At 32.2% G+C, this 16200-nt stretch overlaps 3 protein-coding genes across 4 annotated transcripts in view; 2 read left to right on the top strand and 1 right to left on the bottom strand.

Annotated features, from left to right (window-relative positions):
• The window catches only part of LOC145335007 (rifampicin phosphotransferase-like), a 39940-nt gene extending 34838 nt beyond the window's left edge, over positions 1-5102 (bottom strand). For both annotated transcript variants that reach the window (XM_080180680.1, XM_080180688.1), the window contains exons 1-7: positions 4954-5102; positions 4150-4249; positions 3718-3841; positions 2654-2719; positions 1277-1358; positions 534-631; positions 315-393 (exon numbers count right to left, since the gene is read on the bottom strand). In XM_080180680.1, coding sequence (XP_080036806.1) covers positions 315-393; positions 534-631; positions 1277-1358; positions 2654-2719; positions 3718-3841; positions 4150-4249; positions 4954-5073 — 669 coding nt within the window. In that variant the 5' untranslated portion in view covers positions 5074-5102. The remainder of the gene's footprint in view (positions 1-314; positions 394-533; positions 632-1276; positions 1359-2653; positions 2720-3717; positions 3842-4149; positions 4250-4953) is intronic.
• Positions 5103-6726: 1624 nt separating this feature from the next.
• LOC145334989 (uncharacterized) overlaps positions 6727-16200 on the top strand; it is a 155809-nt gene continuing 146335 nt past the window's right edge. Inside the window, exon 1 of the mRNA XM_080180646.1 lies at positions 6727-6741. The gene's annotated coding sequence lies outside the window, so the exon portion shown is untranslated. The remainder of the gene's footprint in view (positions 6742-16200) is intronic.
• LOC145334972 (high affinity cAMP-specific and IBMX-insensitive 3',5'-cyclic phosphodiesterase 8A-like) overlaps positions 13925-16200 on the top strand; it is a 108304-nt gene continuing 106028 nt past the window's right edge. The window contains exon 1 of the mRNA XM_080180618.1: positions 13925-14687. The gene's annotated coding sequence lies outside the window, so the exon portion shown is untranslated. The remainder of the gene's footprint in view (positions 14688-16200) is intronic.

Here is a 16200-nt window from a genome sequence, read left to right as displayed (position 1 = left end):
CTTGTAAAATGTGGATTCATTCTTGAATCTTGATATAACAGTCACTGTCAATGTGTGAAACTTTATATATATTCAACGGGAACAAATCTTGTGGTTATATGTCCGAGCTACATTGTTGTTATACCATAAGGTTTTCCTCTGAAATTTATGTACTGTCTTCTATTTTTACCAGGAAAATATCTTGTGGGTACATTCCTGATGAAACACATGACCCTCTAAACTGTTTATTTCTGCAATTTGAGTCCAGTAATCCATATTTAACAGGAACAATTCTTGTGGGTACATTCCTGAACTTGAACCCCTCAACATTTTACCTGTGCAATTTGAGTCCCGTCATCCATATTAACCAGGAACAAATCTTGTGGGTACATCCCTGATCTACCGCGCACTCCTCTAAACAGTTTTTTAATACTTTTTGATTAAATCCATATCCATGCTAAATAGTGTAATGCCAATTTAAAAAAAAATATCAACAAAAATAACTCTTGAACAACAATTAACTTAGCAGTACCAAAATAATATATGATTTATACCTGCAGTGAAATTCAAACTCCTGATTGGCCAGAACAACTTGACCAATGGCAGCTCCGAATTGATTCCAACAAGCATTCATTTGTCCCATAGTGTTAGCCTAGGAATTCCAGGGAATTATTACATGTAGATCATAGTACACTTTGCAACTTAGATATGTCCGTCTGTTTGAGAAATGTCTTTTTTATTTAAGGATTCCAAAATTTCAAGTACATAAACTTTTAAAAATAATATTAGTGATTTGTTGACAATATCTGCCTTAACCATGCATATTGTATAACCCTTCGTCAAAAAAGTTATTTGAGGAAATGTTTCCCCTAATATCAAAGAACTTTGATAATGTCAAGTTCGTGGTTAAAATTTCTATTGTTTTTTTAAAGTGCATAGAAAAGTGCAAATTGAAATATAAATACACAAACTAAATCAAAACCTAAACAAATTTCATTCATTAAGTATCTTCCCATTTTGTTTGAATGGAAATATATTTAAATGCATACAAAACAGTTTACAATTTTTTGGTTAGTTTAAATTAGCAGCTGACACTTTCTACCAGGGCTCGGCAGCCGCGTCTCAGCCGCGCTTAATCCTAGAAAAGCCGTAAATATGGATTGTCTGCTTAGTAATAGGTTCAGACATCCAGCTGAATTTCAAATTTATAATTTTATATTTAAACTTAGGCTAACACACGGCTTACGCACGGTTTACTCGCAGCGGCCGAGCCCGACTTTCTATCTAGATATTCTACCTGAATAGGGGCTGCTGAAGCATTGAAAAAGGAATGAAAACTTATAAAATCTCCTCGGCTATCCAATCCAACAAAAGATACTCTAAAAATAAAAATGAAATGTTATAAAAAACATCTAGTAGCACAGATAGTCTTGTTTGTTAAAACGACATATTATTCACGTAGGTTATATCTTACCGGTTTGTAAATGTACATACAACGCACCTCTACATACCAATATACCCACATTAAAGTCATACTGACTTTTCTATGGACAAGTGACTCAAAAACTCCGAGCGACGTTATATAAATGAGGGATGAGAGGAGGAGAAGTGGGCAAGGAAACCCCTAAAAAAGTCATGGATAATCCCTCATTTTATGACGTCATACGTCTTACTTTTTTGAAACACCTTGTTCATGTCCTTTTCTAATATTTTTTATTTCAACTTAAACTCTGAACCTTGTCATAACCTACATTTTTTTCTGTATAATAGTTATATTGTTGCTCTTTATTTATTGTGCTACAAGTACACAATGACAAATTTCAATGTTATATTATTAAACAAAATACAAAAAGTATTTTATTTGCAAAAATGCAATAAATGCCTCAACTTTTTTTTCCAATATTGACAATTGAAATAAACTATTTCCTCTTTTTTAGAGGTAAAATTAAAGTTTACATTACTGATTAACAAAATTAGTTAATAGTTTACATGCAAATAGTGTTCTATAAAGCATAGCTTTCCCCACGATGTATGTTTGCATGTAATGAAAAAAGAGTGTCAACAACCCCCTAAAAATTTGTGATTGGAAAGGCAGGCATTCTTTTTTTTCACCCCCTGTAGGTTTTACAACGTCACAGGTCAAACCCCTGTGGAGAAAGACAGACAGACAGATATGAAAAGCTACAACGTTTCTTAGCCACTGTAGGGAGGCCAGATGAAAAAAGTTTTTTTTAGTGTTAGGCAAAAATGACTTTTCAATTGTATCAGTAAGTACGTCTAATAACGCCCTTTGCTAATTTTAAAATCCATCTAATCTAATTTTTGAAAAATTTAAGGTTGAAAATTTCAAGTTCAAATTTCATCCCCTGTTTTCTTAATAATCTTTGTTTTTCTTGTTATGATTGTTCGGTAACTACAGGGGGATGAAAATTAAACTTAAAATTTCAAATCTGATTTTCTCAAAAATTAGATTTCATTGGATTTTCTGGTTGACAGATATGAAATCTATGCATCTTGTATGGCTAGATACTTTTATCGAAAGTGCCAAACATGTTACCCTAACATATTCATTTAATAAAAATCATACCGTGTAGCCACTAAAACCGAAACAAACTTTTGGAAGCAATAATCACCCGATTATAGTATAAGAAGATTTTTATAGAAAAACATGGACCTGAGTCTGCGGCAAGTTTCCAAGATTTCCATTTCAAAATCCTGACTGGACACAAATCTTGGATTCCTACGCGGTAATTTTAATCAACTGAGGAAAGAAAACATTTGTTTTACCATGCTTTTTAGTAGCGAAGCTACTCTATAATTTGAAATGTCCGTCTGTCCGTCTTAGTTTGGGGGAAACGTGATTTTCTCGGCTCCTGTAAAAGATAAAAGGCTGAAATTTTTTGACAACATTTCCATTATTGAGGAGCACAATTAACTTTAAAACATCAATGGCGGTAGGACCGCTTTTTAGCAGGTTTTAGGCTATTTTTGTGTTTTTCACATTTTTCTCCATATCTTTGGTGTTTATGGTCCGATTTCCAAAATTTTTTCAGTTATAGTATCAAAATTAAATTTCCTGTCGTTTCAAGAAAACAACTATGACGGTCAGACTGCCTTTCAGCAGGTTTTAGGCTTTTTTTATATTTTTCACATTTTTCTCATATCTTTGGTGTTTATGGTCCGTTTTTTTAAATTTTTTTAGTTAAAAATATAAAAATTTAATTTCCCGTTGTTTTGAGCATCCAGTATGTAATTTACTTTGACCGTCAGTCTGTTAGTTATAGTACTGAAATATAAATATTAAGAAATTAAAAACAAATGTTGAAAAGTTTTCGTGATTTTTTTCCTAGTATACATACATGCTTTTGACAACTAATATCTAAATTCTTATTCGCTACTTATGGATGTTGTCATCCTTGTTTTTAAATCAACTTGTAGGACATTGGGCTGTATATTAAACTGGTACCCAAAGTTCTATTCACCATTTTCACATTCATCAAGTTAAAAACTTTAGGTACTTTTAACAAATCTTGATTGGTTGGTTATAACCAACTTTTCAACCATATTTTTAAAGAGGATGTACATCAATTTATCTTTAATTGTCTTATACCTGAAGACCCCCAATTAACAACACATCATTAATGTATTTTAGAATTTGAGTTAAAAAGAATAAATGACATTTTCTCAAAACTAAAATATCTTTAAAGTTCAGTTGAGTTAATTAATATGTATTAAAACCTGAGTTGGGTAGTGCCATGACATTGAAAGTTTGAAATGAACTGAAATCCAGAAATATTGATATCATAGTTGGCAATATTGTCATCATTGATAGTCACTTTTACCTCCACAGTTACGTCTTTACCTGAAATATCAATTATTCTTTTACAATTTAAGCCTTTCAAATTATTCAGCGGTTTCCCTCAAAAAGCCTAGTCAAGCAAATAATACTCCATTTCTCCCCCCAAATCCCCTTATTTTTAAAGTTGAAAATAAAGCAAGGTAAGAAATCGAGTTTGTGTTTTACCTTAAGTCAGGTTAGGTTAGGTTATTTTGGGTTTTTGGCAGGGTTAGTTGACTGATTGTATTGACCCCGCAGTGTTGGGACCATCCGCACTAGCTTAAGAATAGAGAACCCCCCATTATTTTAAATTATTCAAAAATTATTTTTACCTTTGGCCAGGATGAAATATACACTCTCTGACAGAAAGGTATCCATAAGAGTATCAGATTCTTTCTCAGTTATTCCAAACATCTCGCTGCTATAGGATTCCTTTCAACAGATTTAATAAACACAATAGAAAACATAGATCATTTTCCAGGGATCGGCAGCCGCGCGTAAGCCTCAGTGAAATCGTCATTTTATCACTATAAAATTCTGCTGTATATATAAAAAAGCTTTGTGAAATTTCTTTTTCTGCTCACAAGCAGGTTTAAAACTGAGGCTTATGCGCGGCTGCCGAAATTTTTTTCAATTATCATTTGCATAGAATAGTAACAAAAATGACCGAAAACGGTCATGGATGCAAAGATGCATTATAATATTTGAATATGTAATACATAATATAATAAATATCATATTATATCTAAGGGAGATATATTGATCTAATTTAGCTGTCCTTTCCATCCTGTTAGAATAATGCAAAAATACGTCCTAAATTCAAGAAAGGTATTTAAATAAACAAGCCCAAAAAAGTAAACTTATTCTGTCACTACTTATGGGGATTATTGGGATCTAACATACTCTAATAGCTTTGATTCCAAGAGCACTCTAATGGCTGTATTCAACATTTCTGCGTGAAGGAGAAGTTCAGGGAGTCAGTGAGGAAAGAGGAAACTTATAGAGATGCTACGAAACCAAAAACTAACTCTTAGGGTTTGAGTCATGACACCTCCCAAAAGTTAATTAATGTCTTTTTCTATATCTTATATTTTTTCTACTAATAATTATGTTTAAGACTAAAAAAACATGTCAACCTGCGTTTCATCCACCCATAGAAGGGAGGCAAGGTGTCGAATCCGCCACCATATTTTCTTTAAAAACTCCCTATTTGACAAATAAAGAATAGTAAACCCTATAACAAATATCTGTAACATATTTGTATGTTGAGTGCACTTAAATAGCAACTAAATTCTATTTTCCCGGTGCGATTAATAGAGAATTGGAGAAAGATAAGTTCAACGGAAATTTTTTGAATGTTATCATAGATTTATTGCATTTTCTATATGAGGATAAAAGATTTTTAACTCCCTAATATGTCATTTTAATTGTATATAACTTTTTTGTTATTAAAGCTGAAGGCTCCAAATTTAGGCCATTGAATTTAATTATTGCAGTGTATTTCCTGCAGACTTCCTTTAATGCCTTACAACTTCATACTTTCTTCGATTATAACATTGTACTTAGTTGGTCTAGGAGTATCTTTTTTTAATTAAGATAATCCTTATACTAAAGTAACAGGATGTTTGTCTGTCTATTTGTCTGTGTGTCTGTACTGAAGGATCTCGCTAACCGCTGAACCGTTCGGGTTCTTCTTAACAGGGTATATTCTCATAGGTCCCGGGAAGTTTTAGACAAAAATAATCATCCTGTGATGGGACCCAACCCCACAGGGCCACATTGAGTAAATCATGCCGGGCTTTGTTTAACCTAAACTAACCTAAAACAAGCATTAAAATATCCTATATAGTATCTTTCTTGTACAAGTAAGATTTTAACAAACTTATTTTAAAAAGCTTTTTATAGTAAATTACATGTTAAGAAGATTTTAAATTAAACATTCAAACATATTTTAACTAAAATTTCTTTTCACTAGTTCTTACAAATTTACATCAATATTTCTTTTCAACAAATTAATACAATACAAAATTTGGTATAGTCCTTTCCACGACATCCCTCCATAAGGAGCGATTCATCGTATTTTTAAAATGGCTTTTTATAGGTTATTTTAGGTTAGGTTAGGTTATATTGTGTTAGGTGAGTGCCCCACAGGGTTAGGTAATTGGCCCCGCAGGTTTAGAGCCCCCCACAGGGGCTAGAAATAGGAGAAAAGCTACTTTGAAAAATACGAAGAATCGCTCCTTATGGAGGGATGTCGTGGAAAGGACTATACCCCAAAATTTTTGGAAAACAGCTAGTCATTGCAAACCTTACAATAATATCCAACAGTCAACCTGCCCTTTTATTACACTACCTTTACCTAAAAGTCCTAACATTGCATATAGTAATTAGTTGTGTCTGTTTATAAGGCCAAGGCATTTCCCTTCTTATCACTCTCACATTCCAGATATAGTGGGCGTAGGTACCATTTTTAACGTTCCTATTATGATGCGGCGCAGTGTTGACTAGGCACGTGCACCCCCCTGACAGCAAAACGATCATGCTGCGAATAAGAATTTTGGTACTATTGTAAAAGCTGGTTTTTAAAGATTATTAGGCTAGAACTATAAATGAATTGCCCATTATCATATCCTTATATCCCTGATAATTGTGTGATATAATCGTCCTATTAATTAAAAAAATCATAGATTGTTTAAAAATAAAAATTTCAGTTCCCAGCTGTGTTTACTAATTAACCTTATCAATTGGAGATAAAGCATGGATGAAACAAATAATTTGTACTTTACTCTAAAATGTTCAATTTTAAAAAAATCTTTATGGTCACTGAAATCACTGTTATATTTAAATCAATATTACATCAATAAAATGGTTATACGAGTAAAAAATAAAAATATTTTTGTATTCTTGATTCACTTCTACAAGAGACAAAATGAATTGAAAATGATTGCTAAAATCAAAATATATCTTCATGTCTTAGAATAGTGTAAATTTTTTTAAAATAGGCTGAAAAACATACTAACTTTAAAGTAAAAAAACTTGCAATAAACTTTTGCAATTATTAGCAAAAAGTCTTATCTTTAAAAACAATTGTAAATGACTGGTGGCTTCACAATAAGCTTCCAGTGACTTACTTTTTAAAAGCGAAGCTTTTCTATAATTAGGGTCGGTCCGTCCGTACGTCCGTCCGTCCGTCCGTAACGGATAGCTTTTATTGTTAATTGAGACGTGTTAGAATTGTCCTATCGATTTCAAATTTTTCATGGTGATTCCATTAGTAGTTAGGTACGATTTAGAAAGCGTAGCAACTCTATAATCATTATCAAAATGTCTGTACGTCCATTTTAAACATGTTGATTTTTTCTTTTTTAAATAGCTTTTTTCGTTAATTTAGGCATGTTAGAATTGTCCTATCGATTTCAAATTTTGCATGGTGATACCTGTAATAGTTAGGTACGAGTTAGAAAGCGTAGCAACTCTATAATCATTACCAGAATGTCCGTACGTCCATTTTAAACATGTTGATTCTTTTACATTTTTAACAAAAAAATTGTATGTGACCTAATTATCCGATTGGTCTGAATTTCGGGTTAAGAAAACAAGTATCAATTCTATGATTTTTATTTTATTATTCGTGGAAAATTGTCTGTAATATAATGCTATACATGATTTTCAATATGGCTGAAAACCGGTTCTAATCCAGCGGATATTAATCGGTTTCGAAGCCATACTAAAAAGTATGTACTTTTATAATGGTTTTTGTTGTTACATAAATATATTTTTCAGTTACATAATCAAACATAACCTAAGGTCAATAATAGAGGTAGCAAATAACAGAGTGAACATTCAGGGATCTAAAGGGATAAGGCATTAGACGATTGATATACATCCCAAATCATAATACACAAAATTACACCTGTCTGTAGATTGCAATTATTAGTTGAAACGTTAAAGAACCAACAAAAAATCAATAAAAGCCAACGAATTAGAGAACCTTTGGAGACTAGTGTAATAAACAGCCCATTGTCACCTCCCTCCTTAGAGCATATTGCATTGAATGTATGGACTGTTTTGTTGAAAACCTTCTAATAACCTTCAATATTTTTAAAAATATTGATAGATTGGCTAACTTCCAGCTCTAGATTCTTGATTCATCTCATATCACCTACCTAAAATAGCAAAGGCTTAAAACAGCCTGCTTAACCTATAAACTATATTTTTTTCTTGATTATAAATTGTAAAAAAGTATCAACAAAAACTTGTAGGAGTACTATCATAAACCAATTAATGTTTCTATTTATAGCCAAAAGAAACGCCTTTATTAATTTTTTTATGTAACTGTGTGGCGTGTGCAGTTGGAGCTGTTTATTACACTAGTCCCTAAAGTTTTATTATAGCGGTATCTTATTCGTTGGCTTAACAACTTTGGGGATTTTGATTGCTTGGCACATTAAGTTGAGTGTCCAAACCTATGAACCACTAATTGTGATCTATATAGAAGAGATGATTTTGTGTATCTTTTACTTTAAACTATTAAAACTAAGAAGTTCAACAGTTTGGTCATTAACATAGTATAAAGTTCATATTTTTTTGTGTGTGAATTTAAACTGCCATATGAGATGCAGATATTATCGCACTTTTTGGTTTTTCTTCAATAGGCAATCCTCCTCGTTAGTGGTTAATTCTAGGTCCGATTTTGTACAGTATGCAAATTGTATAGGTTTTCCTCAAGATTTCCAAGTATAGGTTAACAGGTTTATTTACTAAAATGTACAAAACAAAGAGATTTTCAAAACAAATATTAGTCAATTTTTATATTTTCTTTGTATCTTAAAAAATAGAAGCCTACCTTTTTGGTCTAATGATTGTCTGTCAATGGAAAATTATGACAAATAATAACAAACTTACAACATTTTTGAAGAAGCACTAAGTATGTATGGTTGGACGTTGAATTCTAAACCCAACCCAGGGGCGTCCAAGCTTTTTTTTTGGGGGGGGGGTAAAAAATTTTAGGGGGGGGGGTAATTCGTGTTTGGGGGGGGTAAAATGGCGCGCAAAGCGCGCCGCAATTTTTTTTTACCCCCCCCAAAATTTTTACCCCGGGGGTAAAATTTGATTGGGGGGGGTAATTACCCCCCCTAAAGTCTGTTGGGGGGGGTAAATACTCCCCCCAAATCTGTTGGGGGTAATTTAATTATGTAAAAAAAGCACCTACCTAATCTATTAAGTTAATAAGTACTATCCTATAACATAAAGTAGTAAGTAAGGTTTATTTGACTATAGCTTCAGATTTCATTACTTTTAATACTGAGTTCTCCTTATTTGGAAAGCTTCACATAGATCCCATGATGGTTCCACACTATTATAGGTCAATCCTTTGAGTGGTTTTAGGCTATTTTTCTCCTCCCTTTTTACCCTTTAGAAAACACGAGTTCTTAGATGCTAAGGGCGCCACTACTATTCAAATATATAGTAGTATCTCATTCTTTAGAACATAAAAATACAATAATTAACTCACTAACCAATGAACCAATATGATTATACTTTAAAGTGAAGCGTCTTATAGGTCCTGGTAAGTTTTATAACTAGTTTTGAGACACCCTGACATCCTCCCAAAAGAAATCGCCTATAGAAATTCTTTTTCATTATTTAATGAAATATTTAATTTAGTTAGGTATCTATTTTATGGAATCTTCAGTGCTTTACAATTACATCATAGATCCCCGGAATGGTTTAGGGGGGGGGGGGGCGGGGATTACTCCCTCCCCCCCCCAAAAAAAAATTTTCAGTAAAATTTTTTTTTAAGAACATTCAATTTGGGGGGGTAAATACCCCCCCCAAAAATTTTTTTTTAAAGAACATTTATTTTGGGGGGGGTAATTACCCCCCCCATAATGGTTTGGGGGGGGTAAATACCCCCCCCAAAATCGTTGGGGGTGCCTACAGCACCCCCAGGGTAGGGGTAATTTTTTTTTTTTGGGGGGGGGGGGTATTGTTAAAGAACATTTATTTTGGGGGGGGGGTAATTACCCCCCCCAAAATTAAAAAAAAATTTTTTAAAGAACATTTATTTTGGGGGGGGTAATTACCCCCCCCAAAATCGTTGGGGGTGCCTACGGCACCCCCAGGGTAGGGGTAATTTTTTTTGGGGGGGGGTACTGTTCAAAAAATTTTGGGGGTGCCAAATGGCCCATTACCCCCCCCCTTGGACGCCTATGACCCAACCCCTTTTTTTATTTTAGTTTTAAAGAAAATTTTTTTATAATTGGGTTGAGTGGTAATGGTGACCTCCCATAAAATAGCTAAAAACCTTCCCATGACCTATTCAAAGCTGCACTGTTAAGGAGTATCGTATCGGTTCAGCGGCTAGCAAGATCCTTCTGTACAGACACACAGAGATACTGTTACTTTTATATAAGGATATGTAGCAGGTTCTGTTGCATTTGATGTCAATAAACGGTGGTTGTTCGATAGGTTAGTAATATTCTAGTTGCAGAGTAGCTGAGCTAATAAAATGTTTAATAATAAAATTATTTTATCCTTTTGACTATAAGGGCCCAAAAGTGATGCTTTTAGCTGCGTAGTGACCAAAACGAAAACAATTGTTTTACGCATAATATTTTTATTGCGTATGAATGTTTCTTTTTTTAAAAATAAGTTTAGGTTATTTATGCGGGTTAAAATATCATTAAATTGTTTACTTTCTTGAGTATGTGAATTCGGCTGTGATTTGTCCGATGATTTTGCGGAAACGGCGCTGCTGCTATTTAAGGATTAGTGCTATCAGCCAATTTTTTTTTATTTGACGGACGGATACAAAATGTAGGCTTTGATTTGATGTTATTTCTAATTTTCAAAATGTAAATTGATATGTAATTGTTATTACTAAAACAGCTAAGCTTTTTATAATTGTGGTTGTAGTTGATGGACACCTGTAAATTGTAGGTTTTTGGTTTCTATTTGAAGATTTTTTCTAACAGATATATTACCCGGTCCAGACAGAGACATTCCAACAACACATCCAATATTTTCAATAGCAAAGCAGGGGATGCTATATACGTGGGAAATGTGTTTTTGCCCGTCCCAACCTAAGGTATGTCTTTAAATAAAATTTTAGAAAAAAGTAACGTGCTAAAAATTTAATTAATAATCTGTCCTACTTGATGATTTAGTGATAATACCATGAAAAACTAATTCTTTAGTCTATTTGATAACAAAAACTGATCTAACATTTTTAAGCAACTTTTCAAAATCTACTTTAAATAGAATTAAATAGCAATATTAAATAAAAAAAAGTACAGGATTTTGGTAGTACTTGATGCTTATTATTGTTTTGTGATAATTTTGCTATTGGTGTCCAAACCAACAGCGGGTTTCTGAAAACACCGGTAAAATATTTAAATCTTGAATTTTTGTTTTTATTGCTGCCAAACGGTGTTTTCAAAATACTACAAAGTTTATCAGTTTAGCAAAATAACAAAAAGACCTTAGCCTACATGTCATTTCTAAAATGTTAAAGATTAAGTTTTAAATTGTAGAATATATGTATGAAGAACCAAAGTATTAAAATGTGTTATTCTATGTTTTTATGTATTTCGATTCATTTGTTGGTGGCTCAGTAGTAGTTAGGTACGATTTAGAAAGCGTAGCAACTCTATAATTATTACCCGAATGTCCGTAAGTTCATTTTAAACATGTTGATTTTTCTACTTTTTTAACAACAAATTTTTATGTGATCTAATTACCCGTTTGATCTGATTTTTGGTATTTTGATTTCTTGGACAACAAAGTATAATATTATAAGCGAAGCAACTCTATAATCAAGTCCTAAAAATGTAAGTATGTCCATAAACATTATCCTGTATCAAGCAGTTTTTCAACAAATTTACTTACAATTTTGCTTCGACTCTTATACTTTTATATTCTGAGTATTCAGTTCAGACACTATACAAGTGTTAATGTCCGTTTGTCCAACCTTTTCAGTGCTTCGCTTTTATGGATGTTGTCATCCTTGTTTATATGATATTTAATCAACCCACATATTGGACAAATTACAAGTCAGTTTCAATGATTTGGGATGTTTCCACATCACGTGGGGCTACCCGCTTTATTTTTGTAACTCTAAAGAATTTTTTATGTATAGTAAACTTTCTAGCATTTATTATTAAACGTTCTTCCACTTTTTTCTTATTAATTTTTCTCTTCTAATTTGTAATTAACATAATAAAATTCCATACTATTGATAAAATATTTTTATTGAACATTTCTAAAAAAAAAAAAGATTTCGAACATTCTGATTAAAAAATGTAACGCAGACAAATTTTCTTAGTATTATAGTATTTATGACACAATTAGGAATACAGGAATTTTTAGAGTTGTGACAATCCTTATGTAAAAGTAATAGGATCTCTGTTTGTGTGTAAGTGTCTGTCTCTACTGAAGGATCTCGCTAACCGCAGAAACGATATGGTTCTCCTTTACAATGTAGCTTCTCATACAAGAAGGTTTATAGCAATTTTATGGAGGTTATCCCCCTCCACTTCCCCGTCAAATTGAATTTCAACCACCTCTTAAGCCACTTGTATATTTTTATTGCAAAATACATATTTAACGATTCTGTAAAATGTTGTAAGGTCTATAAGTATTTTGTGACAATGTTTCTATGTATAACTCAAATAAGATTCAATAGTCCCTCACAACCCTCCCCCCCTCCCCCTCCTTCACAAAAGAAACAGACTATGGAAAGAAAACGAAGTAGCGGGTTTCGGTATTTTCACAGTAGCCTTTAATAGGTTAGGCTAGGTTAGGTTAGGGAAATGTTAATGATTTCCCTGCTCGACGCAGGGGCTAGAAAAAGGAAAAAAGCTACTGTGAAAATACGACAAAACCCGCTACTTTGTTTTCTTTTCATGATCCGAAAAAACACTTAGGCTACCGAATGGCAGAAAGAGTATTTAAACTGTGAGGGGAAATATTATTTAGAGTCAATTGTCCCATCCCTCCCTGATTAAGACACCACTTTTCTGAAATCAATTTATATCATTATTATTAATGTTTGTTAATTATGAGCCATGTCACCGCGGGTATTTTGTACAATGTAAATTATTTAGGAAAGTTTCTTTCAAATAACAAATATAAATATAAACTAGCCGCCACGCCAATAAGATAAGATTTATTTTCAATTCAAATTATTAATATTATTTTACAAATGCCCCTACATTTCTAATTTTAGTTTTGAAAAGAAAAAGTAAAAGTGGGGTAATTTTACTGGGGGCGATTTCTCTTGGGAGGGTGCCGGTACCATTCTTCAAAAAGTTGTAAACCTTCCCTGGACCCTTAGAAGATATAGTGTAAATCTGAACCATATCGGTGAATGGTTGGAGGGATCCTTTGGTACACACAGACAATCATCCTGTTGCTTTAATATATGGATTAGATAAATGTAATTTTACTAAGAGCACTTCTTGCAGTTTTGCCAGCACTGAGGGGCCCAAGGCCGGGGCTTACAAAACTGGTTAAAATTTTTATATTCTGATTTAAATATTTGTGGAAATTAGCTGTAATACGATAATTTTTCAGTATAGCTCTAATCCATTGGATATTAATCGGTTACGAAGCCGTACTGGAAAGATTTTTCCTATGTCGTATTTTTCAGGTTTTTTCGTAATATATTGATTTGTCCTAATTAATCAGAATTCACAGCATAATAGTTTCGTATGACACAGGAGGCTACACACCACTTCCCTTCACACCAGGACCCTCATCTTACCCTCTTTATTCATCTAACTCTCTCATATTTCTTTCTCATTTTTCCGTGGAGAAATCTTAGAGCAACTGCAAGCACCCGCGTATTATTAGTTTACCATGTTTCTCATTTACAAGGAAGAAGGGTCCTTTTAGTCAAGAGCGATAAAAGAGAGAGAGAGAAAAAAAGAGACAGCGAGAGAGAGAAAAGAGAGACAATCTCGAATACTCTCTCCCCTTCCCTCCCCTCTCTCTCTCTATCTCTCTCAGATTCTCTCTATAATTGTGTAACTCCTTTTCTATATGTATATCTCTCTCTCTCTATGAACTGTGATGTAGAACAAAACTGTTGGCTCTCAATTCTAGTTCTCTACTCTTCTATACTATAGTAGTTCATTTCAGTTCTCCATCAAACTCTACACCGAGTTAACCAAAAAGAAACCCTAATAGACTTGGATAAAAAGGGTGTCACACAAGCTTAATAGTAGGCTTTTAAATCTGTCATTATCCATCAACAATATTTTATAATACATATTTATTTTTATAAACACACACACATACACACACACATTTTTACAGATTTCTTGTATTTAGTTACAAATTTATGTAAACAAGCTTTAAGATAAAGTTGTATAAAATCATATAGAAACACACATGCATATATGTATGTACGTACAGTGATATAAAGTGTTCATGTGACTTATGGATTATTTTAACAATTTAAACATAAGCTGGATGCTTAATAATCTCACATGTGAAAAAGAAAATAGTTAAATTTTTCCGGTGCTAGTGATAGATACAAAACACATCATGTCCTGTTTTTAACAGCGTTATGATGTCTTCGACGATTGGGAAAGAACAGTCAAACCAGAGATCTTAATCTTGTAACAACCTAAACAAGAACACTTAAAAACAAAATCTTGACACTAATTTTGATACCTCTAAAACTGAACTAAACATGTACCTAAACATATCTTCTCTAGCTGTAGTGAAAATATATGATCAAGTGAACTAATTGTTATATCCGAGAACTGTCATACTCGCCACTGTGATATAGTATGATATCATACCTTCCTTATAACCTCTTCTATATTTACTGAAAATAATTATTTCATTTAAAAAAAAACAGGTATTATTCTTATTTTATATCTTGATTATGTAATAAAACAAGTACAAAATCATAAATTACTGGCTTGCAAAATAAAATTCAAGTCCTGAATGAAGTCATGATTGTGTCCCTTAATCATGATTAGCTAGTAACTACAGGGTGTTCAACAAAAAATTAAGATTAACTAGTAACTGAGGAGTGTTCAACAAAAATAATTATTAACTAGCAACTACAGGGTGTTCAACAAAAATAGTTATTAACTAGTAACTACAGGGTGTTCAACAAAAATAATTATTAACTAGAAAATACAGGGTGTTTCAAAAATAATGATTAACTAGTAAAAATAATTTTTAACTAGAAAATACAGGGTTTTTTAAAAAATAATGATTAGCTAGTAACTACAGGGTGTTGAACAAAAATAATTATTAACTAGTAACTGTGTTCAACAAATATAATTATTAACTTGTAACTACAGGGTGTTCAACAAAAAATAATGATTAACTAGTGACTGTGTTGAACAAAAATAATTATTAACTAGTAACTACAGAGTGTTCAACAAAAAATAATGATTAACTGGTAACAACAGGGTGTTCAACAAAAAAAATGCTAACCAAGTAACTACAGGGTGTTGAACAAAAAAATAATGATTAACGAGTAACTACAGGTTGTTCTACAAAAAATAATGATTAACTAGTAACTGCAGGGTGTTTAACAAAAATAATTTTTAACTAGTAACTGTGTTTAACGAAAATAATTATCAACTAGTAACTACAGGTTGTTCAACAAAAAATAATGATTAATTAGTAGCTACAGGGTGTGTACAGGGTAAGAAGGAAATCTTGACGAAAGATAATAGTTTAAAAGACCATACTTAAGTTTCTTATCTATTTTTTTGGGTGACAGGTACCAAATAGTATGAAAAGTACATGAGGGTAGATAACCACTAAAAAAACAAAAAAGTTAGATTGTTTGTTTTTTATTTTGGAAGTTTCTTTATTTTGTACATTTTATGAAATAAACCAGTTGAAAAAATATTTGTAAAAATCGAAAAAAAACATATATTTATTTATACAGAAAATATTTACAATACAAAATCGGACCCAAAATCACCTAATAATGTGTTGTATGTGAGTGGTTGTATGCGAGCTCATGTAAGAGTAAAATCATGGATGACATTTTCAACTACATACTTTCATATAGACAGACTCTCATATACCATAAGTAGAATAATTTTGCTACCAAACATCAAGTTTATTTCTATACTTGACCATAGATTTCTTAAGAATATCTCTCTCACTCTCTATCTTTCTTTCTCTTAATGTTGATAAAAAAATTACATAATTTGATATCGTATTATTGTTTTTTATCATTTTTTTCTTTTCCATGGAAAAAAAATAATGATTAATTAATTCAGTTATTGTCAATCTTTTCTTTTCATTGTTTAATTAAAAGATAAATGAAATCATTAAAAACACAATACGTTGTGTGTTTTCTTTTTAAAAGTACAAGAGGCTAGGGGCGAAGGCATTGGTTT

Source organism: Acartia tonsa, chromosome 2 (assembly GCF_053477335.1).
Source record: "Acartia tonsa isolate MP-2025a chromosome 2, ASM5347733v1, whole genome shotgun sequence".
NCBI lineage: Eukaryota > Metazoa > Arthropoda > Copepoda > Calanoida > Acartiidae > Acartia > Acartia tonsa.
The sequence above is the reverse complement of the archived record's forward strand: the minus strand, read 5'-3'. Positions and strand labels throughout refer to the sequence as shown.